The sequence below is a fragment of the Onychostoma macrolepis genome, chromosome 04, assembly GCF_012432095.1.
Source record: "Onychostoma macrolepis isolate SWU-2019 chromosome 04, ASM1243209v1, whole genome shotgun sequence".
Lineage (NCBI taxonomy): Eukaryota > Metazoa > Chordata > Actinopteri > Cypriniformes > Cyprinidae > Onychostoma > Onychostoma macrolepis.
The window spans coordinates 31,731,138-31,756,045 of NC_081158.1; the positions used below are offsets into that span (position 1 = coordinate 31,731,138).

The 24,908-nt window shown below is 38.2% G+C and overlaps 4 protein-coding genes across 7 annotated transcripts; 3 read left to right on the forward strand and 1 right to left on the reverse strand.

The window, feature by feature from the left end:
- The first annotated feature begins 329 nt into the window (after positions 1–329).
- zgc:113263 (uncharacterized protein LOC503753 homolog) lies at positions 330–10,177 on the forward strand. Of its 3 annotated transcripts, XM_058773365.1 has the most exons (20): positions 332–589; positions 915–1,108; positions 1,202–1,294; positions 1,396–1,491; positions 1,597–1,707; positions 1,794–1,917; positions 2,758–3,204; positions 3,300–3,546; positions 4,195–4,373; positions 4,458–4,683; positions 4,829–4,971; positions 5,540–5,789; positions 5,908–6,017; positions 6,584–6,833; positions 6,918–7,024; positions 7,237–7,486; positions 8,090–8,199; positions 8,360–8,618; positions 8,697–8,851; positions 9,087–10,177. In XM_058773365.1, the coding sequence occupies exons 1-20, from the start codon at positions 559–561 to the stop codon at positions 9,089–9,091; spliced, it is 3,387 nt and encodes a 1,128-aa protein (XP_058629348.1). In that variant the 5' UTR covers positions 332–558; the 3' UTR covers positions 9,092–10,177. The 3 variants fall into 3 exon arrangements, with proteins under 3 accessions (XP_058629349.1, XP_058629348.1, XP_058629350.1); XM_058773366.1 differs by lacking the exon at positions 9,087–10,177 and having other exon boundaries at positions 330–589; positions 8,360–8,586; positions 8,697–8,823; XM_058773367.1 differs by lacking the exons at positions 332–589; positions 915–1,108; positions 1,202–1,294; positions 1,396–1,491 and having other exon boundaries at positions 2,802–3,204.
- si:dkey-14d8.1 (zinc finger and SCAN domain-containing protein 12) lies at positions 9,702–15,254 on the reverse strand. 2 transcript variants are annotated; one of them, XM_058773375.1, is made up of 7 exons: positions 15,057–15,254; positions 14,195–14,391; positions 14,012–14,101; positions 13,816–13,911; positions 13,582–13,692; positions 13,320–13,473; positions 9,702–12,620 (listed from the first exon to the last, which is right to left on the reverse strand). In XM_058773375.1, the coding sequence occupies exons 1-7, from the start codon at positions 15,088–15,090 to the stop codon at positions 10,930–10,932; spliced, it is 2,373 nt and encodes a 790-aa protein (XP_058629358.1). In that variant the 5' UTR covers positions 15,091–15,254; the 3' UTR covers positions 9,702–10,929. The 2 variants fall into 2 exon arrangements, with proteins under 2 accessions (XP_058629358.1, XP_058629359.1); XM_058773376.1 differs by having other exon boundaries at positions 15,184–15,234.
- A 779-nt stretch (positions 15,255–16,033) lies between these two features.
- Positions 16,034–18,500, forward strand: LOC131539075 (tetraspanin-7-like). Its single transcript, XM_058773388.1, has 2 exons — positions 16,034–16,169; positions 16,689–18,500. The coding sequence occupies exon 2, from the start codon at positions 16,937–16,939 to the stop codon at positions 18,029–18,031; it is 1,095 nt and encodes a 364-aa protein (XP_058629371.1). The 5' UTR covers positions 16,034–16,169; positions 16,689–16,936; the 3' UTR covers positions 18,032–18,500.
- A 614-nt stretch (positions 18,501–19,114) lies between these two features.
- On the forward strand, positions 19,115–24,905 carry selenoo2 (selenoprotein O2). The gene is made up of 10 exons (XM_058772407.1): positions 19,115–19,180; positions 19,732–20,261; positions 21,088–21,291; positions 21,760–21,937; positions 22,273–22,403; positions 22,557–22,834; positions 22,967–23,119; positions 24,132–24,321; positions 24,442–24,598; positions 24,684–24,905. Exons 1-10 carry the CDS (start codon positions 19,115–19,117, stop codon positions 24,903–24,905), a joined length of 2,109 nt encoding a protein of 702 aa, XP_058628390.1.
- The last annotated feature ends 3 nt before the right edge of the window (positions 24,906–24,908 follow it).

Genomic DNA, 24,908 nt, shown 5'->3' on the forward strand with positions numbered 1-24,908 from the left:
GCTTATGAATATTAATAAGGACACGTGATCGAAACTCCAGGAAGGTTACCACTATGGCTCTGGGTTACCAAAGCAACGTTGGATTGGCTAAATTAAATATTCATGAGCTAAATCCGCGGCCACATCCTTCATAATAAAAGTCGCATCAATTTGGCCAATTTTTTAAATATGAACATAAATCCATAATGTTTCTGGACCCCATGCCCCAGACCAGTCTAGATTAAACCACATTAACAGTAAGACGCATACAAAACAACAGCGAAAGGAAAGAATGGTTTGGGAGCTGGGTTTGGGAGATGGTCTTGCAAAACTAGTATAATGTGGTTTTGCACCACCAGAGGGAGAACTCGAATTACACTGTAGACCAGACCAAAGCGGATTAGACCGGAATCTGTGTCGTTCAGTCCAGTGTTTTGAAACGAACGAAATGGTCAGGTGGAAAGCGCATCGAAATTAAAAAGTATCCCGTCTGATAGCGGCTTTCTTCTGAATTATGATACACAGCTGTTGTGAAATATTAATTTCGAGATTGTTTAAACTTGATTGAAGTTGTAAACAATGGAAGCGCTTTGGACCAAGAAAATCGAAGGTGAGTAATTTAAAAAAAAAAATTTCCCTGTCTGTTTTTCCATTTTGGTAAAGATACAACACAACAAATCAGCATGTTAAAGTGAAAGCAATGTAATGAATTCAAACATTTTCATTTTCATGATTATCACGCAACTTCCTTTTAGATGAAAGCATAAGGTATTAAATGCATTTTGATTCATTTAATTTCTAAGGATTTTCAAAACACAATGCTGTTACAAGATATCCTAATTTAAATGCCTAATGTAAAGTCAAAACTGATTAACATGCATGCATATGCTGCCTCTCTTTGCATTTGTTTCCTATCTGTCTTGTTTTTATATCAGACCCTCTTTCTTTGATGAGTTTCACCATTCCACCGTCGAGGTTACTGTCTGCAGCCATGTGGCAGGTGACTGAACAGAGACAGGTGAAGCACTATGGGATGCTGGAGGAGTTTGTAACCATGGTGACAGAGAGTGTGCCAGATCTTCTGAATTACAATCAAAGAACCCAGCTGATACTTGGTTTAAGAGCAAGGGTAAGAAATATCACGGTACACAAAAACAGCTAATATTTAGGAACCACCATGAAAAGTTTGGGCTTTCAAAGCTGTATCTCTTATTTTTCACAGCGTCTTCTGGAGTTGTGTCGTGGTAAACGTCAGGTTAATCTGGAGGACATTCAGCCTTACCTGGATCGAATCCGTGCTCCTCGTGTCAATGAGGTCAAATCATGCTCAGAACCCCATTTGGAGGTTGCTGAAACATCACGCTTGCACTTAAATTAAAATGTATACATGTTTTAAATAGGCTTTATACATTACAGGTGGTTCGTGAAGACATGGAGGAATCTGAGGCCTGTTTCTTAGACCTCATTCGGACCCTTATTAGCAACCCTGAAGAGAGAGAGCATTTCTTTCAGGTTGCAAACACTTAAACATGCTCACAACACTTGGCTTTCTGGTTTTGTTTCTGTGCCATGAAATGAATTATACCCCCCCCCCCCAAACCTGTTTGTAATTAACAGAACATTTTCCCAGAGGAATATGGCCCCAAGTTTGACAAAAACCTAAAGACACTTATGGAAACCTTCCTCTTGCAGTTTGATCGGATGATGTCAGTCCCAGACCTTTCACAGGTACATCAATAAACATAACATGTAAAAAGAACTGAACACGGTTACTGTATTATTTCTGTTACAGTTGGTCTGGTTTTGTTCCTCAGACAGTCTCTTGGCTCAGGACCAGCCCGTCTCTTCTGGAGGAATGTCTTCATTCAATTTTTGTCCCAAAGCAGATGAAGACCCTGCTTGAACATCACAGAGCTAATGGAAGTCTTCAGGACAGTGGTAGGTTTTTACGTTAAATTATGCAAAATCCACGCGAAAGAATATATCAGATGCTTCTATGTTGTGTAAATGCAAGATGCAGTTTTGACTTTCTCATTTAGTTGCATCTGTGTTTGTGAAGGTGTGAACCAGATGGCTTATACAATCAGAATGACAAAAGAACAGCTTCACAAACGAAACCCGAATTACAAAGGGATAGTTTCAATAAGGATAACCATTTGGGGAAGTCTGAAAGCAATAGTTCACCTAAAAATGAAAATTTGCTTAAAATGTACTCACTCTCAGGCCATTCGAGATGAAGATGAGGTTGTTTCTTCATTGGATCAGATTTGGAGAAATTTTACATTACTGCAGTGAATGGGTGCCATCAGAATGAGTGTTCAAACAGCTGGTAAAAACATCACAATAATCCACAAGTAATCAAAGCAATTAATGTCCTGTGAAGTGAAAAGCTACATGTTTATAAGTAGCAAATCCATTATTATGCAGATTTCAAATTTAAACTCTTGCATCTGGCCAAAATACCAGTCTGTAATCTATAATAACACTTTCTAGCTGTCATCATATAACCACTTAACCACAACTTAACTACTCTTCAGAAAAATGATAATCACAAAAACAACAGACACTCTTGTAAATATACAACATAAGTGAACATTACAAAATGCAATTAATAAGGCATAAAATAACACCTAATTAACATTTTATTAATTAAACTAGTAGCAAATAACTATGGTATGCTACACAAAACACCTTTACTTAATTACTTTCCCCACAAGCACCCAACAAGTGTTTGTAAGGACGATCTTTTATTTGTGTTTTTGTCTTTCTCTGTTGTAGAGTCTCTTCACTCTGCTCATAACAGCTGTACATTTTCATCTCAGTCTCTCCCTCCGCTGGTTCGAGTCGTCATTTCCAGCGATCACACAGAATCCGGCGACCCGTCTGAATCAGGAGCCGATGTAGATGCTCAAGACAAAGATGATTGCCACACTTCTAAAACCTTGTCTGATCCCGATACGTCCTGCTGTACGGCTAAAAAGAGAAAATTCAAAGTAGAGACAGAGGAGAGAGAGGATGAAGAGGATGATGATGATCAGAATTGGCCAATCACAGGTGCCGGATATAGAGAAAAGATGAACAGTTACGTTGACAGCTTTCTTGGTGAAGAGCTGAATCAGACACACACTAAAAAAACCTCTAAAAAATCCTCTAAAAAGAAAAGAGACGACAGTACAGACGTGTCCAGAGAGTTCACATTTATCAATCATTTGGGTGCATACACAGGTCAGTTCTTCGAAATGATTGGAAATATTTAATTTGATTAATCACCTTATAAGTAACCAAGCAGATTTAAACTCTTTTCTGCTTCGTTTACTCAGAAGAGTCTTCCTACCAGACCTCTGACGCTTCAAAAGTCCCTTGGTCAGAGGAAGAAACGTTCAGCCTCATTGACATATGGGGCAAAGACAGCGTCCAACGGAGTCTAAAAGACTGCGCCCGCAATCGACACATATTCAACCTCATCTCCAAGAAGATGTTCGAGAGAGGCTTTACCAGAACAGCAGAGCAGTGTCACACCAGGATAAAACGCTTGAAAATGAGCTTTCGACAATGCCATGAAAACACGTGAGTTCATTCATAAATGCATTTGCTGTCAACATGAAATAGACTTTCGTAATGAATATTTTTGGTTTTATTGTTATTACTGTGAAAGTCATTTAATGTTGACTTTCTGTGTAGTTAAAAAAGGATCCATCTTTTTACACAAGACATTAACATGACATTTACTAAGTTTAAAAGGTAAATTAGTAAGATTTTTTTGGAAGAAATTAAAAATTTTATTCAGCAAGGATGCCTTAAATGATCAAAAATGACAGTTAGGACTAAAAAATAATGTTACATTTTAAAAATAAAAGGCTGTTATTTTGAACTTTCTATTCTTAAAAAAATCTCTTAAAAATGTATCACAGTTTCCACTAAAAATATTAAGCAGCACAACTCTTTTCAACACTGATAATAAGAAATGTTTCTTGAGGAGCAAATCAGCATATTAGAATTATTTCTGAAGGATCATGTGACACTGAAGACTGGAGTAATGATGATGATAAATTCAGCTTTGCATCACAGGAATGTTTAAAATAGATTAAAATAGAAATTGTTTAAGAATATTACTGATTTAACTATATTTTTGAACAGAAGAGTATATGAATCTTTGAAACGTGAAACTGTTCCCCCCCATGATTGTAAGTGAACTGAACGTGTGTTTGTTTTCAGTATGAAAGGAGAGAAACCAGAATGGAAGTTCTATAATGTTCTGGAGAAAATTCTGTGCTGTAAAGGATCTACAGAACAGGAAGACACTGTTACTGACATCAGCATTCCAGAAGAGTCCTCAGGACAGCAGGCAGAAGATGACACTGATTGGGATGTTCTTGGTCATGTCGGACTAGAGGGTACTCAGAATTTTTGGACATATTCTATGAACTACGTAAGACTTGATATGTTGTTAACCAAATTTTCATTTATACCCTCTCAAGGCACCAGGAATATCCCATGGACAGACCAGGAAACGCAAACCCTCATCAGGATCTGGGGAGAGGACAAAACCCAGCGAGAGCTGAGAGGGGTTCTCCAGAACGGACACATCTTTGCCATGATCTCAAAAAAGATGGCCGCTCACGGCTACATCCGAACAGCTGAGCAGTGTCAGAGTCGAGTCAAAAGACTGAAGCTTTGCTTCAAACAGTCTTACGAGAGTAAACAGTGAGTACTGTCCAACATCATTGTCAAAAAATTCCTGCTACAATACAAGCAAACCCATCTGACATGAGAAACTAGTGAATATAATTCAGTGCACTGTTGTATTATTTTAAAGAACTGAAAGCGCTGTTCTTGATTCCTTTTGCAGCATTGAAGGCAAAGAGCCAGTTGAATTTAAATTCTATAAACAGATGGAGAGAATTATGGCTAATGAAGAACCATGCTCATCACAGATCAAAGAGGAGGAGTCAACGGACATTGAATATCAGGTGTACAAGTACCAAGAAATAGGTTTGTTTCTGTCATCCTTGTAAACTGTTGTATTGTATTAGTCTACTGTTCTAAATTATTTTATACGCAAAGATGCATTAAATCAAAAGTGGCAGTAAATGCATTTAGAATGTTGCCAAAGATGTCAAATAAATGCTGTTCTATTAATCAAAAGTCCTGCAAAACAATCATGTTTTCTACACAAATAGCAAGCAGCACGACTGTTTTCAGCACTGATAATAATAATGTTTCTTGAGCAGCAAATCAGCATAGAAAAATGATTTCTGAAGTATCATGTGACAGAGTAATAATGCTAAAAATGCACCTTTGCATCACATATATTACAATAGAAAACAGTTATTTTAAATTGTAATAATATTTCACTGTTTTTACTGTATATTTGATCAAAAACATTTTTAAAAATCTTACTGACCCCAAACCTTTTTAAATGACACACAAAGAGGACACGCTGCATAAACTGATCTTCTAGCCATTTCATTTATCATGTATGGGGATTCATAAATTTTTTTAAGTGTCTAATACTTTTTGGGGTCACTGTGTCATGTCCTCCTGTCATCACCCAACATAGAAACAGCAATGAACTGCATGGACGATAGAAAGAAGGTCGCCTGGTCCGATGCCGAGACACTGATTCTCCTCCAGTTATGGGGCAATGAACAAGTCCAGCAGAACCTTCAACGTTGCCCTCACAATGGCCACATCTACTCAGAGATCTCGGAGAAACTGAATGCCCATGGATACCTGCGCTCCGCTGAGCAATGCCACACCAGAATCAAACGACTCAAAATCAGCTACAGGCAGTGCAGGGACAGCATGAGGTCAGTGAAGATATTCCAAAGGGGTTTATGTTATACAGCTTAAAATGCAATTAGCACATTATTTATAAAAATGGCCTGAGCACTAAATATAATTTCAGTGTGTGTTTTTTCTGTGCAGTTCACCTGAAGCTGAACGTGTAGAATTCAAGTTCTATGATCTGATGGAAGATATTTTTCAAAGGAATGATTCTTCTAAAGGGTCAGGAGATAACGAAGCCATCAAATCGGGTACTTTTATTAAACATCTGGTTATAGTGTTTAAGATTTGAAATGTGTATTCTTTACTTTACTCACCTGCAGGCCATCCAAGATGTTGATGAGTATGTTTATTGGAACAGATTTGGAGAAATTTAGCATTCCATCACTTGCTCACAAATGGATCCTCTTTAGTGAAAGGGTGCCGTCAGAATGAGAGTCCAAACAGCTGATATAGACATCACAATAATCCACAAGTAATCCACACCACTCCAGTCCATCAGTTAATGCTGTGTGAAGTGAAAAGCTGGGTTTGTAAGAAACAAATTTTTGTGGATTTTTGTGATGTTTTTATCAGCTGTTTGGACTCTCATTCTGACGGCACCCATTCACTACAGAGGATCCATTGGTGAGCAAGTGATGGAATGCTAAATTTCTCCAAATCTGTTTAAATGTTCTATCATAGTACATAAAATAAGGGTTATATATTACAGTATATTTGTTTTTTTCCCCAAAAATTCAGCCCATAATTATTTTATAAATTGTAGCACTACCTGTTTTTGATACACCAGTGAAAATAAAGTCTTTCCTTCTGTCAGAATCTCAGGACACCTGCAACAGTGTGGACCAGACAACATCCTGGTCAGACTCTGAAACTGTAGCTCTAATAGATGTTTGGGCAGAAAATGAGGTGCAGGAAGCACTGAGAGGATCCGTCCATAACATACACGTGTTTAATGATATAGCAAAGAAACTGAACAATCAGGGATTCTTCAAAACACCAGAGCAATGCAGATGGAAGATCAAGAACCTGACAAAGAATTTCCGACAGTGTTATGAAAGGAAAAAGTGAGTATATTTTTGCTTGTTGACACTGGCTTTAACTTTTCATCCACTTCGTTTAATAATTTCCTCCATATTGTTCTCATCTAGATGTGGCATAGAGAAAGTAGATTGCAAGTACTATGATAAACTGGAGCAGGTTCTGGGTGATGAGGCCTTTTCCATGGATGTCTATGATGAAGATGATCAAGATGCAGGTTTGTGACTTTGAAATCCATTCATTCATTACTTCATTTTGTTTAGGGTGGATCTCACAGGTCACATTTCATCCTAAAATAACATTAGAAATTTTTTTTTTTTTTTTTAATTTACAACAATCAAGTCTCTTTTAGACTTTCTTATAATTATAGTTAATGATCATCTTTACTGTATTCAGTGTTTTTGTTTTTATCCACTTGTTCTCGGTCAGAATACCAGCAGGCAGCCATGGTAGCCGTATCTGAGTCCGGCAGGAAGATGACCTGGTCAGACCGGGAGACGCAGGCCCTGCTGGACATCTGGGGTGATGACCGTGTGCAGCACAGCCTCATGTCCTGCCCAAAAAACAGGCACATATACAGATATATTTCAAAGAGAATGATGGCACTGGGTTTCAACCGAACAGGCGTGCAGTGCCACTCTCGTGTGAAGAGACTCAAGTCCCAGTTTTACTATGATGGGTGAGTGAGAACCAAATTCAGCAGACTTTAGTACTGGTTACAAGTAAAAGATGTTAAAATCTGTTATTGCATTGATGACTAGTTCTTAAGGGTTTTGTTCAGAATGCAATAATTGTGTACTGCACAGCATACACTACAGGTCAAACTTTTGGAATAATTAAGATTTAAGATAAGTCTCTTATCCTCAAGAAAGCTGCATTATTATTATTATCAGTTGTGTTGCTTAATATTTTTTGTGGAAATGACAAATTTTTTTAGAATCCTATAATAAATGTTACATTTAAAACAACAGCATTTGTTTGTAACATAAAAGTCTTTACTGTCACTTTCGACCATCTTAATTTGTCCTTGCTGAATATAAGTATTTTTCTTTCTTTTTTAATCTATTTTACGCCAAACCTTTGACTATTCTTTTAAATTGTAATATTTTACAATATTACTTTTTTAACTGTATTTTTAATCAAATGCAGCCTCAGTGAGCATATTCAAGATGTTTCAAAATCATTCAAATGTGATGTATATGTATAATATGTAATATACATATATAATACATAAATGTATTATATTTTGAATTCTGTTTCCACCTTTTAATGTGTTTTTCAGCAGGGAGGAGTGTAAATTCTATGATCAGCTGGAACGGATTATTTTAAAGGACAGAACATCTGAAAGCCAGGACATCAGTGAGCTGGAATCCATAACGGATTCTGATTCAGGTATCAATCTCAATTTCAATTATTTATTTTCTTTTTTTTTTAAATATAGTCTCCCTTTATAATTGAGATCAGTTCTTCATGATGTGAAAATGCTTGAATATAATTTGTAAAGTTTTACAGTTGATGCATTTGTACTTGTGAAATGTATTTGCATGCCCAGACTCCCTTGCGCTCTCCAAATCTCTCACTGCGGACGGACCAAAGCTGGCATGGGGTGACAGTGAGACGCACACTCTTATATCCATCTGGGGGAGTGATGCCATCCAGGAGAGGCTGAAAGGCTGCGTCAAACGCAAACCTGTATTCCAGCAGATCGCACAGGTCATGGCTGAGAAGGGCTACAGCAGAACAGATGAACAGTGTCGCTCCAGGATCAAAAGACTGAAGGCCAGTTACCGCCAGTGCCTTGACAATTACAGGTAGATAAACAACATTGACCTCAAAAGTGGAGTATTTAAATCGTAAAATTAAATATATATTGTCATCACAACCCATAGAAATGAAGGGGAGCAGGTGGAGTGGAAGTTCTTCAAACAGCTAAATAAAATATTTGAGAAATACCCTCTTGATGACGCCGAAACCACCACGGCTCAGGAGCCAGAGGCAGTTGGGAGAAAAAACCCTAACAGGTCTGCAAAAGCAAAGAGCCCAGGTAAATCTGAACTGTGAAAATGCTTATTTCTGATAGGAAAAGTGTAATTTCCACCAAAAATGATGTGCACATACGATGGGGGCATCAAAATACAAATGGAGATTAAGGAAATTTTATTATAACATAGAAAATGTACATACTTCACCTTTTAATGACAAATGTTAATGCAAATGTACTAGTAAAAAATGTTTGAAGAAAAAAAAATCAGCCATATTTTGCTACTGCACTTTTTCAGTCTGACTATGCTACACTAGTCTGGAGTGGGCGAAAACCATATTCTCCTGGATGTCTGGGCTGAGGAATATAAACCAGATCTGAGGTACTTTCTGTCATGTGGACCGTGGAGGATGGTGACACACACAAACCTTTAATCGGTCGAATTCCAGGCATGAACTTGTTGCTGAAAAATCCAGCACTTCCACTACCAAGCAACAGAAATACAGAACCTTATTCTCTGTGAACAAAATACAGTGCACTGGCACTGTATTATGCTCTTCTGTGCATCTGAAAGACATTTGCCTAATGGTGCTGTTCTCATGTGGTCTCAGTTGATCATGGTTTTCACAGGGTAAATTTTAACACGGAACTTAAATTTGCATTAAAGCATGTGAGTGGGATGGATTTGCGTAGTAAGATGAGAACTGAAGCCAGTGGTCTACTGAACAATACGAGGTACTTACAACCTCAAACTGACTCGAGTAACAGGAAATAGAAGAACCAAGTCTGAACTTGTAGCAAAGCTCTTTCACTGTAACAAATAATCATTTTAGAACATGATGGAATAAATGGAGGGAATTTAGTAAATCTTTTTCTTCCTAGTGCAAAAAAAGAAGAAGAAACTTCCAGAAAATGGATTTATATTGTATATTTGTATCATAAAAAGAAACAAATTTGTGCTACATGGGGAAAAACACTGAAAAGAATTTCCATTTTGTACAAAAGCATTAACTTTTAAAGTATATTTGCTAGATTTAACAAAATTTAATATATACATTATACAAATGTAAGTTACTGTTACAAAGGATGATGCCAAAGCTCACTGCTCAAATCTCAATCTCTTTTTAAGAGTATCCAATTTGTATTGGCATGAGCCAAATAACGGATGAATTTTACATCCAGTCAGAATTGGTACAGGGATTGTGTGTACAAAAACAAACAGCATTATTCAGTGATGGTGGAAAAGCGGACAGTATTGTTGTTACAGTGAGTTTATCCAATATGCTTCTAAAATTTTGAAGTGGACAACAAATAAAATCGAGTGGCTTAAATCTCACATTGCTTTTGTCCTTGGACATTTTACTGTGCAATAAACAGATTATTTATTGGTTTGTTTGTTGAAATGACTTGTCCAGCATGATTGAGATATCACAATGACTATGACTACAAGCCTTCTGGATTGAAGAACTCAAGGAGTAGTTCATCCAAAAATTTAACTTGGCTGAAAATTTACTCACCCTCAGACCATCCAAGATGTAGATGTAGTGTTTTGTTCATTGGAACCAGTTTGGAGAAATTTAGTATTACATCACTTGATCATCAATGGATCCTCTGCAGTGAATGGGTGCCGTCAGAATGAGAGTCCAAACAGTTGATAAAAACATCACAATAATCCACAAGTAATCCACACCACTCCAGTCCAGCAATTAATGTCTTGTGAAGCAAAAAGCTGTGTGTAACAATTTCATCAAAATTTTTCAACTTCAAACTGGAGTGGTGTGGATTATTGTGATGTTTTTATCAGCTGTTTGGATGCTCATTCTGATGGCACCCATTCACTGCAGAGGATCCGTTGGTGAGCAAATTTCTGTAAATCTGTTCCAAATTTCTCCAAAACCCATGTACATCATGGATGGCCTAAGGGTAAATTTTCAGCAAACTTTCAATTTCTGGTGAACTATTTCCTTTAAATACCACAAACTATGTAAAGTATGAATTTATAAAGTGTTTCTGTGAGCAGTTTCAATTATGAGTTGCATAAAGCATGGTTTGGAAAACAAAATTATATTATCTTTTAAAGTAATGACTAGTTGTTAATGTGTCAGCTGATCATTGTTAAGCCGCAAGATCCCTACATTCAATTAAGGGCTTTTGTGTTCTGATTTCATACGGCTACGTGTTTGGTCGTAGCTCCTTCTACGATTTCCTCGTTCACCCAAGTGAGTTCTCTCATGTTTTTTAAGAGGCCCAGCAAACTTGAAGCTCTTCCCGCAATGAGAGCACTGCCACGGCCGCTCGCCCGTGTGGCTGAGCATGTGGTTCTTCAGGTGAGAGGAGTGCTTGTACGTCTTCCCGCATCTTTCACAGGTGAACGGCCTCTCGCCCGTGTGCACGCGCTCATGTCTTTTCATGTTCCCAATCTGAGAGAATGCTTTTCCACAGATCTTGCAGCGGAATGGACGTTCTCCGGTGTGTATGCGCAGGTGGCACCTCAGCATCTCAGGTCCTGCAAATGTCTTGTTACAAAGGGTGCATGGGATCTTGATCCGTGGTCTCTCATGGTTGCGCTGGTGCTTTTTCAAGTCGAACATGTAGACGAAGGACTTACCGCAGATGGAGCACAGATACTGGCGCTCACCTGCATGATAACCTTTGTGTCTTCGAAGGAGGCTGGCGTAGATGAAGCTCTTCCCACACTGATTGCACTGATACGAGCGCTCCATGGAATGGTAGCGGACATGAATGGACAGCTTAAATGCTGTCGGGAAACTCTTGTCACAGTGAGGACACTGGTGCAGGTTCTCTGAGGTGTGGCATTCGCGGTGAATCTTCAAGTATGAGCCTTGAGAAAAGCTTTTGCCACAAATGGTGCACTTGTACGGTTTCTCACCAGTGTGCACACGGATGTGCTTGATGAGGTCTGCTTTCTTGCGAAAGGTCTTGACACACTGTATGCATTTGAAAGGTCTGGCGAGTGAGTGTGTTTTGATGTGATTCGTCAAGAAGCTGAGGCACCTGAAGCTTTTGCCGCAGTCTGAACACTGGAACGGCCGCTCGCCCGTGTGAGTGCGCATGTGATTTCTCAGCAGGCATTCGAAGCGAAACTCTTTGTGACACTCGGGACAGCTGTGTCTTTTCTCCTCCTGCATTGTGTGGGACTCAGAAGGAGTGGCTGCTGCCTTTTTGGAAACTGCGGCTCGAGGTGGACTGCTCTTTCTGTGGATGATAGACTTCACAGACGGTGGTCTTTCTATGACAGGAACATAGATTGTCTCCTCCCTCACGATCTCAACAGGAGTTGGAGGCAAAACTGGTAGAGAGATGCCCTTTCCAGTTAATTCTGAGATCCACTGCTCTAAACTGACTTGCCTCACACCAGACGTTTCCACCATCTCTGATTGCTCTAGAAACTGCAGTTGAGTCGCCTCCTCTCCCTCGTTCTCAAACTCTGACACCACCACGGTGGAGCCGTCCGAGGTCAGGTAGATCTGCTGGACTTCACAGACACCGGAGTCTTTCTCTTCACAAAGTACCTCTTCTTGTTGTAAGCCTTCCTCTGCTTCTTCAGTGGCATCTATTGTTGTGAACTCTTCGCTGTCCGCTAAAGGCTCAGCCTCTTCTGTGTAACTCTGAGAAGGGCTCATTATGGCGATGGCCGCATGATCCGATTCTGATTGGTTCTCTGTGCCTTCTGATTCAATGATAATTGTCTCTTGTGCAATGGAGGTGGGGGGCAAAGTTTCCTCATGTTCAATGGTAATGGTAGGCGAGACGGTTTCTTGTGCGATTGGATGAGGCAAACAAACTACTTCAGCTGTAGAAGGAATGGACACTGTAAACCAAAAGAGAGAAAACAAAACCCTAAGAAAAATACTTAGATGTCTTAATATCTTATTATAGTTGACTAAAACCACATCATAAAAATATTTTTGTTACTTGAAATAAAATTAGCTTTAACTGAAATAGAATATTAAAAAAGGAGATTTTTTTCAGTTAATCGTCAAGGCAACATTTCCCATTGTCATTTAGCTTAAACTTGTATAAAATAACTAAAAAGCCTTTAAAATTAATAAAAACTATATAGACATTTTCAAAACAACAAACAAACTAATAAAAATGACAAATACACAACAAAATTTACTTAAATACTAAAATTGAAAATAAAAACAAACTATAAACCACAATAGTATCTAATTTGTACTAGGTCACATTTCACCACAAAATAATAAATATTAGAAATTACAATTAGCCTGTCTTAAAATAATGTCTCAAAGCAAAAATCAATGTACTTAATAAATGTATATTAAAAAAACCCCACAATCATCAAATTAAGCTTATTTTCAGAAAAATAAGGTGTTATTTTATTTTTTTTGTTATCATTATTTCTTTTTTTTCCCATTTTAGGGCAAAATATGACCCAGATATGTTTTGAAAGTTTCATTAGGATTAAATATAAATAAAATATCTCACTGTGTTTTAGTTATTCAACAGATGCAAACAAATATGGTTCAGTAGCAACAGTAAAGCTCACTTTCACTGATAACACTTTGAGATTGCTCATTGTTTCTTGCATGCAGTCTTTTGGTTTTGAAATGCTGGAGAACATCCTTGATCTCAGCTGGATCGGAGAGTGGCTGCACAATCTCCTCCATCATCGAGAGACCGCCGCAAAGCCGCGATGCTGTCTGAGAAAGTCGACATCAGATTTCAAATCAGATTTACCTTTCATTTTAAAATGTTTGGTTTATTATTGTAGATGGACCATTTTCTTCAATCTTTCATCGAGGACACACCTCTTTGAGGTTGGGCACCGGCAGCAGATCTTCCACTCGAGACAGGAACTCCCATGCAAGGCTCTGTAATACTGCATCATATCCGGATCCATATTCTACAGGGAAGACATGCTGAAGACAAAGAGACAGGGGTGAAACATGGAAAAACATTTTCATGCTTGCTTTCATTCACCTCACAGAAATGTGAAGAGGAAAGATGCACTAAAAGACAAGAAAGAGGTGAGCAAATCTAACCTGGACGAAATTCTCTTTCTTTTCTGCATCCTCTAAAATGTTGTGAACCATTCTGATAAATTTGTTATTGATGATCTCACTTTCCACATCTTTACACTGGAACAAATTGAAAGAAAAAAAAAGACAAGACACTGATAACTTGCTAAAACAGAATTTCTGTATATGGTTAGTGCATTACAAAAGCAACATTAATTACTTTATGTGTGAGATTTCGAAGAGAATCCAGATGTGCTTGAATGATCCACAGGTCTGGCATTTTATCTTTTAGACAAAGCTCCAATATCACCTAAAAGAAAAAAATCCCATGTTACTTGTCTCAGATTGTACAATATTAAAAAATAAAATAAGTATATTAAATATTTAGCTTAATTATGACTACCTTTTTCCGCAGGTGAAAGATCAGTTTATTAACCAGACTACTACTCATGATGTCTGGCACGGTCTCGGTCACCAGCACCACAAATTGCTCTAGCTTCCCATACTGTGTCACATTACGACGCTGAACCACCTGCCACAGAAACGCTGACATCAGCCGAAGAGGCGGCACAACCAGACGCAGTGCAGAGAGAGGGAGAGCTTGGGGGGAAATGAAGACAGTGCAGATAATTATCACAGTATAATATCAAAAGATCTTAATAATTCTGATAGTTACGATGAGTCTGATAAATCTGAAGTTATTATGATGCATTTAATTGTTGTTTGATTTAAAAATCAAATTCTCCTTTTAAAGAATTGAATGCATTTAGTTACGCCAATTTATCTTTAACAACTTGAGGAAATCAGGCTTATAGTTGTGTTAATGCTAAGCAAGTTAATCTGTAACAGGTGGAGTACAACATCTACACAGCTCAATAATAATAATAATATAGTACATTAAACTTTACATGCATGCTGAGAATTTAACTACTCTTAAATATTAATCACAAGGCAAATTAAATCTTGTTTTAATGAATACTTGTAAGTAATAATGTGAATAGAGCTTGAATCTAACTAGATTATAAATGTATTCTGTCATTATTTATCATTGACACTTTTTAGAAATATTCTTCAACAATAATACAGTTCGAATAATGTTAAACTAAAGAACAAAATATTATTTTTTTTACCGGGCCCTTCTAAAAAATAATATAACCAAATGTGTTCTGAGTTGTGTGTATGTGTGTGTGTGAGTAACTTTAATAGGATTGGTTGTGCTAGCTTCACTCTCTTAGCATTTAGCTCACAAGCTAAGTAAAACTCACCCGCCTCGCGACTCTCTACGTTAAGGATTTCCATTATTTAAGGTTAAAATAAATCGATTTTTGTCTTTTAATCAAACTCTGAACGCCTCATGACACAGAATTAAAGCATAATAGCAGTTAAACGCACTAGCGAAGGACTGTCGTGAAGTTGACCGAAGCAACGAACAACAACGCTCAACCGGGATACTGGAAGTAACCGGAAGTAGGTCTTTATTCCGCGCTTTTTTAAGATGTTTGAACGTGCACAACACCGCATCAGGTCTGGCGGAGAACGGGTGCGCTGTCACCTGTTGTAAAACAAAATGTGCCAATTTATATCTTTAAAGTGTATTAAAGTGTGCATGGCATTAAGTAAAGTACAACTTTGTCCAGCAAGGAATTGGCTCAAGTGTAAGTACAATCAAACAGTGTAACAGCAAATACACATTAGTAGAAAGCAGAAGACATTTGGGTATTTCAAAGGAGTCTTAAGTAACTCAAGATACAGTACATACAGTTACAACGAAACTGTAACCAATCACAATATTGCATCTCTTCTCTCACATTTTCTGTTCTTTTCCTTCACTTTTCCCAGAGCCCATCACTGCCTTTTACTGACAGATATTATTTCTGAGAAGCACCTCCATTCATAAATACATTAATTAGAGGAGGAGACAATAAAGGGTTCCATGGAAGGAGGAAATGATATGATGATGGAGACAAATGGTGCTCCTGAAAAGGGACGTCGCATTTCCCAAGCTGTTTCAAATGTCTGCTAAGGGAGATACTGCTCTATTTATATGTTTTATAAATATGGATCTTCACTATTAAGGGGGCGTACTGATTGTTACTTCTGTGAATGTGTGTGTTTGCAAAAGGCAAAGTCTGGCTGGAGTGTGACAAAGTGAATAAGATAAATAGAAATGCAAATTATTAGTATGCAACATTTATTATGGGGGGGGGGGGGGTAATTTGTGCTATAAGTTGTCAAGACAGGAGGTTAGAGAATTTATACTGTCTTGATGATATTTCATCATTTTACCTGAGTATATTGAGGCCTAACTTTGTTTTTTACTGTTTTACATGGTTTGGATGAACTGGAGTACATGGACCACAGCAAGAGAAACAGTGAAGGTATGTCAAACATCATTCTTCCTTTTTATGTGCTTAAATGCATCAAATGTACATTATGCCTGCATAGGACTATTTCTTACAAATATTTTTAGAATTAAAAAGAAATGAAAAATAGTGTGGGACCTGATAGTGAGGGAAAGCAGCCAACAAGTCAGCATACATGTAAACTCTTTCAATGCTGTTTAAAAGTGTTTTAATACCAGTGAATGTGCCAATGAAGTCAAAGCATACATGTAATTCAGTCCTGTTTAAAGACCTACAAAGTGTGTCCTTGAATATGCACCAACACATAACATGAATGAGTAATTCTAAAAATCTATAAGATTTAATCTAAAAAACTAATTAATACCAATGTAGTAAAGACATTAGATTATTAAAGGCCTATAAAGGCCACATATCGATCAGAACAGACATTTATGATCCTGAACGGTGGCTCCTGCAGCAGTAGAGGGAGATCAGGGCGGTGTGGGTTAACAGCATCATAGCCATATAATCACCAACCCCCCTTCATATCGTCAGAGACGCAGTGTAGTCAGATGGCCATTGCAGCAGCATCAAGAGAGTGTAAGAAATGTCGCAAATAAACATCGGAGAGAGAGCGGAGAATCTGCAGGCGAAGATAAGCGTGCCATGCGTTCATCCAAAGACGATTTATGGTGAAACGAGGGTGTGAATAGGCCCTGGTGGGTTGACGACTGGCCGTAAAACACAGCTGGGAGAGATGAGGAAGGACGAAACAAAGGGAGGAGTAAAAGAGAGAGAGTGAAATGGTTGTGGATAAAGCGCAAGACGGGGCCATGAGCTGTGCACCACCTTACGACTCGCTATCAGCTCGGCCAAGCCCCTGCCGTGCAAAAGAGTGGGAAAGAGAGCTGCATGGTGCCCAAAGACTGTCGTCCCCACTTCGACCGGCTCTACCTTCCGTTTCCCGACGGCCTTCAGCGCTCCCTGGATATCTGCTCTCACCCTCCCAAGAGTACGCTGACCAACAGCAACGTCTTTCGTTATCGCTGTGCTCAGAGACCTCGCTGGCGCCCCCTGTGCCTGCAGTGGGCGCTGCTCCAGCCTGCTGCCAGGCAGTGGGAGTCATGCCCTTGCTGCGCCTTGCGCTCCTGATTTTCAGCTTCCTTTTTTGGGCAGCAGGCCTTGCGATCTTCACCTTAGGGGTCTGGGCGCAGGCTTCGCTGTCCGACTACATGCTACTCTCGGCGAACCGCTACCCAAACGCGCCCATCATCTTGTTAGCCACAGGTGCTGCTGTGACCGCTTGGGGCTTTTTGGGATGTTTGGGAGTGGCTGCCAACCTTCCCTACCTTCTGCGGGCATACGGCTTCTTCCAGTTGGCCACACTCATGTGTGGACTAGCGGCGGGTCTCTCGGGGCTCTTTTACAGGGAGGATATTGCCGAAGGTTTCCGTAGTGGGCTTAAGAAAGCTGTGTTGGACTATGGAGAAGATGAGGGCCACGCAGATGCACTGGACAGCCTGCAGAGGGCACTTGATTGCTGTGGCGCTGAGGGTTGGCGTGATTGGCTCATGTCTGATTGGGCTATTCAAGATACTGTTTACTCAACAGGAGGTTTGGGGAATGATTCTTCCACTGTGTCGTTGCCAGACAGTTGCTGTATAAAACGCAAAGGCTGTCGCAATAGGCCGTTGCCAGAGAGTGTATTCAGCGACATTGAGCTCGCAGGGATTCATGCTCACGGTTGTTTCCGCAAAGTCTTCAGCTTGGTAAATGACAATGTCTTTCATATTGCAGCAACAGTCCTGGGCCTTGCTTTCACCCAGGTGGCAGGTATAGCCCTCACATGTCTGCTTGCCAATCGTCTTTCGCCCAGACTGCGAAGACAAGCCCGTTGAAATAAACAAGCATCATGAATTTGCCTCATCTAGGCTCATAGACTTGCTGCATGCAGTTTCTTGAGTTCAGATCAGTTTTTATGGAAAAGACAAGCAAACATTTTTTGGACAAATGCAACAATTAACACTGCAAGTGTGTCATAAACGTTAGATTGAATGTTTAAGATGGAGTAAAAAATGTGAATTATCTTATATATAATTAACTTTTGCATGACTCTGAATGACTTGTGTTTTTGTCCAATAGTCCATTTAGCTTCCATTACTGCCTGAAATATTATGTGTAAAAGGTTAGAAATTGTCTATATAGTGTGTCTCATATGTATTCTTTAAATAGTTTTTCTATTAATGGCCCATTAGAGATGTTACACTGATTGTGGAGTGCATTTGCTATTGAATGCTTTACCGGCAGGTAATTGTAATTGTACATCGATATAAATATTGTAGTGGTGTCAAATGATTCATCACGATTAATCGCATCCAAAATAAAAGTTTGTGTTTACATAATATATGTGTGTGTACTACTGTGTATATTTATTGTGTAAATATAAATATAAACACACACACATATAGTGTATATATTTTGAAAATATTTACATGTATATATTTATATTATATATAAATATATTTCATATATAAACAACTTATTTTTCTTAAATATATACATGCATGTATGTGTATTTATACATGCATAATAAATATACACAACACACACACATATTATGTAAACAAAAACTTTTATTTGGATGCGATTAATCGTTTGACAACACTAAAATATTGTCAATTTAAAAGAAAAAATACAAAAATATGTCTTGTTCTTAAAAATAAACATAAAATATTAACAATATTAAATTAATTTCTAATACAGCATGCATGACCATGTGCACAGTGTAGTTGCATTAAACCTTGATGTTTTAGTAACAATAATGTGATTATTCATAATTGTGAATTTCCACTTGCAACCCGTTTCATTTAATATTCTCAAACAGAATATTAAACAAGAAAAATGCATGGCAGAACTTGGTTTTCTTTGTTTATTAGGATCTGATACCCAATTGTTTATTTATTTGGATCTAATTCCCAATCATGAAAACTTGTCAGTACTTAGATGAATGGAGCCAGATCGAATATGAGTTTGAAGAGCAGCAAAGCGTAAAAGTAAAAACACGAATTGAAATACGTCATGTCATTTTTCTCATGTAAAAAAAAAAAATGTGTTGAACAACATCATGCCAGCAGGTATTAACTTTGTGGACAATCCACTTTGAAAACCACTATGCACAGCTCCATCTGGTTGGGAATTTGAAGCAAAAAGGTGCATTTTATTGTGCTTTTTAAAATGGATAGACAATTGATTTATGTTTTGGTTCCTGAAAGGTAGCTGACCAAACCTCAATCTGCGATCTCAAACAAGCTTATTTATGATAAGTCTGTATTTCTTTATCACAACCCCTGCTGCAATTACAAGCCAGTGATGAATCATTGGGATCTGGGACAGTCAGTGCTGTCTCTTTAATGGCCTGCTGCGTACTGGATTGAAATTTATCTCAGTTTCAACCTGCAAACAACTATGATAAGATCCTTCAGACTACTCTTGCTATAAAATGTATTACTGCAGATGGTGCATGGTAATAAGAAGAGGTAGACAGATTTGTTGAGGTTCTCTGTGCGCTCAGTGTTGTTGAGTCATTAATCTCTTGAAGGATTATGTTATTCTTGAGCAGAGCTGCAAAAGGATCACAGTTGCTAGTGCAAGACAAACTCTCATTAGTATCAGAATGGCCCAAAGTATCACACCACTGCAAAGACTAAAGTTCAACAACGTTGCATTGAAAAAACTCCCGCTGGATTCGTCACTAGAACCGGGCTCACGGACCGTGACAGGAGCGTGTTTTTCCCGTGTCCAGCCGCAGCCACTGCTCAAGCCAGCCTTCGTCGCTATATCCGAGCCGGCTCTCGCTTTGCTGGGTCTGAACGTGGACGATGTTTTACGTGACCCGCACGGGGCTGAATATCTGAGCGGCTCTCGGGTGATTCCGGGCTCCGAGCCCGCTGCGCACTGCTACTGCGGACACCAGTTTGGCCAGTTCGCCGGGCAGCTGGGTGACGGTGCTGTGTGTTATTTGGGGGAGGTGGAGGCCAGTGCTGAGCAAATTTCTGTCCCGACCAACAGAAGCCCCTGTGGTCGGTGGGAAATTCAGGTTAAAGGCGCTGGACTGACGCCTTATTCCCGGTACCATTACTTTGGTTTCTCTGCATTAAGTGTAAAGCCTACGCTTTGTTACAGTATAATTCTACATTTCATTACTGAGCAATATTAATTAAATATGGTTAGGGTTAGAATGAGTGAATGAATTGTTTGTTAAAAATAATAAATGTATTATGTATAAACATATTACATAGAAATCCAATTATTTAAAAAATACAGACTAATTAAATATATGTATTTTTAGCCATCACTAATGCTTTAAAAAGTTTTAAGATTATTTATTTTTTATCATTTATGATTCACTGATTATCATATACTTTTCTGGCAGTTTTAAACAATATAAGATTTTGTTGATGCAAAGCACTCCATTTCACTCTCCAAAAGCACTTTTTCACTCTCTTTCTTGACATGAACATGACATGAATAGCTAGATTGTGGTCTAACTCAAGTTGATCTTTCTTTCACTGTGAATAATGAGTCTAAATCCACTCTTAACTCATAACAATAGATGTATTCACCTACCTTGAAATCTGTTGAACACAAAAGAAGATATTTTGAAGAATGTAACCAAACAGTTGCTGGTTTCCAACATTTTTCAAAATATACATTTTTGTGCTCCACAGAAAAAAAGAAACTCATACATGTTTGGAACAACTTGAGGGTGAACAAATGATGACAGAATTTTCATTTTTGAGCGAACTATCCCCTTAAATCCCATAATGACACATGCAGTTGTCAAACAAGGAAAATAAAGCTTGTTAAAAAAAACACACCCAACAAAAATGGGTAAAAATTTCCATGTGCTTTGTTTAAAAAAAAAAAAAAAAGCTTCAGTATCTCTGTACTGTAGGCAATCTGATGGACGTAAAGTGTTCCGCTCCAGCATTCGAGAGTTCCTGTGCAGTGAGGCCATGTTTGCACTGGGAATTCCCACAACACGAGCAGGATCGCTGGTGACCTCTGACCTTTATGTCCAGAGGGATGCATTCTACAGTGGCAATCCCAGACCAGAGAGGTGCTCGGTCGTTCTCAGAATAGCACCCACCTTTATCAGGTTGAACACTTCTATTTATATGTACCCTCAGACACACATAGAAATGCATTTCTCGCATTACTTTTTCATAATGCCAAGTTGTAAAAGTTAAAATCCTGAGGTTTGCTAAACAAAGAATCTATTTACTGACTTTTGCTGTCTTAAAACTGGGTTTTAGTGTTAAAGTTCATCAGCAAATGTTGTAGAGAAATTGTTTATTGCAGGTTCATGCTGAGCTGTGATAGATCTCTCATGAAGCCTTTTTTTTTTTTAGATGTAACTCATGTCCAAGCTTGTCCAAGTATCTTAGAGTATGCAAAATAAAGTCTGAATACCTAAATATTGCCATCTACCAGTCGAATATAACCCTAAAAACAATTAATGGCTAAATGATGAGATCTTCTGAAATTGGTCCTCACTTTTAGTTTCATTAAAATGTACTGAATGTTTGCAATGTACCCTAATGACCCTCTCTATATTTCTCACCAGATTTGGCTCGTTTGAGATCTTCCACCCTGTGGACGACTTCACAGGTAGACATGGCCCTAGTGTTGGACGACCTGACATCCGAGCACAACTTCTGGATTATGTCATTGAAACATTCTACCCTGAAATACAAAGAAGACATTTAGACCGCCTAGAGAGGAATGCTTCCTTCTTCAGAGAGGTTTTAACAATAATGCATATTGTCAAGACAAGCTTTACTTTTATCATTATTACCTTAAAACAAGAATTTGTATGTACACTCTTAAAAATAAACGTTCCAAAAAAGGGTTTTTAGCAGCAATACCATAGAAAAATCATTTTGGTTCCCCAAAGAACCTTTTTTTAGTGTGAAAAACATTTTAATAATCAGAAGAACCTTTCTCCACTCTAAATAATCTTTTGTGCATTGAAACGTTTCCATGGATGTAAAAGATTTTTCATGGAATCATAAATGCCAACAAAGAATCTTTTTTTTTAAGAGTGTATTGATATTAATGTTTTCTGTGGATCTGCAAGGTGACCGTGAGGACTGCCAAACTGGTTGCCCTGTGGCAAAGTGTGGGATTTTGCCATGGAGTTCTCAACACAGACAACATGAGCATCTTGGGCCTTACTATAGACTACGGCCCATTTGGCTTCATGGACAGGTTTGTTTAGCTGTACAGAAACTGTCCATTAAATTGCACAATGCAAATAATATGCAGGAAACGCAACCGAATTGCATCCTGAAAGAGGTTGTGCTTTAACTAATTGCTTGTATATTAGTGTATTCTAAAAACTTACATTGTTGTCAATTGCAGGTTTGACCCTGAGTTTGTGAGCAATGCCTCTGATAAGAAACGCCGTTATTCTTATGAAGCTCAGCCGTATGTCTGCCGCTGGAACTTGGCACGTTTGGCAGAAGCTCTTGGCGCGGAGCTCCAGTCAGCCAAAGCAGGGGCCATCTTAGATGAGTTCATGACCATTTATCAGGACTTCTACATGGACAACATGAGAAAGAAGCTGGGTCTTCTGAGACATCAAGAACCAGAGGATGTGGAACTGGTGGCTGATTTATTGAAGACCATGCACATCACAGGTACAGTGAAAGGGAGGAAATATTTTTACATTTGCATTGAATATAAATGGAAAGTTGAATGGAAGTTGATTCAGATTGCTCAAAAACAAATTACTTGTCTAGTATTTTCATCTATCGCTGTTCCATTACTAGGTGCCGACTTCACAAATACATTTCGTCTGCTGAGTGCCGTGTCCTGTCCTGTAGGTGAACAGAAAGACAGCACAGACTCAGTAGTGGAACTGATCGCGGAACAGTGTGCCTCGCTGGAGGAACTAAAGGTGGCCAACCATCCTACAATGCAGGGGATCTACACCCTCTCAGGCTCTAATCTTCATACTAATAAATTTCATGTATTTTTCACCAGTTTATGTCTATCAACAAATACGCAGTTATTTTTTTTATTTTTAGTGCAGTGTTAGAATCTGTTCTTTTGAGGAAAAATAACCAAAATTTAATTTCCTTGTACTCTGCATTCTTTTCTTAATGTGATGCTGTCAGCACATTGCAAGGGTGGCAAGGCAAGAGAATTGGTATGTTGTCTGAATGAATTTGCATTGGTTAGTCTCTAGTGACATTTAAAACAGAGCTGAAAAAGTGAGCTCCAAACAGGTACTGAGAGAGGTTGTAAGAGTGTAAAAATATGTATGCACAATTATTTGCCATGGATATTCACATAATGTGCTCAGTTTGTTTTTAGGTATTTCTCTCAAATCCTTTATATATATTCCTTTTTCATTATGTTCTATCTTTTTTAGGATTTTCGAGACCAGTGCAATCATTGAAATATTCTGATAGTTTTTATTAATACTTTGAACCAGTTTTTATTTTTATATTTTCAGTTTTTCATTAGAATTTTCATTTAAATATTATTTTCAACTTTAATAGTTTTTTATATATGCCTATATAGTTTTTATTAATTTTTATTTAAGTTCAATTTTAGTTATTTTTGTACATCAAGTTGAAAAATGTTGCATTTCAGCTCGCTAAAATTAATTTTATTTTTAATTTTATTACAGTTAACATTTATTTCAAGTAAATTATTTTTTATAGTTTTAGTTACAGTAACTGTAATAATCCTGCACTCTTAAAAATAAAGGTGCTTAAAAGGTTCTTCACAGCGATGCCATAGAAGAACCATTTTTGGTTCCACAAAGAACCATTTCTTACCTTTTTATAATCTGAAGAACCTTTTTTCACCACAAAGAACCTTTTGTGAAGCCGAAAGGTTCTTCAGATGTTAAAGGTTCTTTATGGAACCATTTAGACAATTTCATTCATTCATTTCATCCATTCATTTGTTCCTCTGTGTCCATTCTTAGTGAGTTGGAGATGATTCTCTCCATGGCAGAGACAAATCCGGGTATGTTTAACATGGTAGCCAATCAGCCAGAAGTTGCCAAGCAACTGGAGAAGATTGGCAGGCTGAAGGAGCTTCTCATGATCAATGAGGCGGAGCTAAAAATCAAACAGAGAGATCACTGGCAGAGATGGGTCAAACAATACAGGTATAAATAAATAATATTAAGGAATAACAAGTTTTCATTATTTAGTGACTGAATGAAAGCAAAGAAAATCTATTTAAATTGAAAGTCCAAGGCTTTTGATATTTCTGGTCATCACATTAGGAGACGTCTGGCCCGTGATTGTGACAAAGCAAGTGACCCTGCTGAGGTAGAGAAAGAACGGGTCAAATCTATGAACTCCACCAATCCTGCTGTTGTGCTGCGGAATTACATTGCCCAGAATGCAATTGAAGCAGCTGAAAGGGGTGATTTTTCAGAGGTCAGAGGTCTTGATTTAAATGCACTGATTAAAACATTGACATTTTGTGGTGTATTCATCTAAAAAAAAAAAAAAAAACTTTCAGGTTCAACAGCTGCTTAAAGTTTTGGAGAACCCTTATTCGGTCAGTCCGGATCTGGAGTGTCCAGTATGGTCAGCAGGAAGTGGGTCAAACCCAGCTGATGGCAACATCTTTAAGGGACAGGAAGTTGAGGAGAACACAAAAAGAAAAGCAGCAAATCATACTCACCAGATTCCATACAACAGTAAACCTCCTGCATGGGCCAGAACAGTCTGTGTCACATGATCA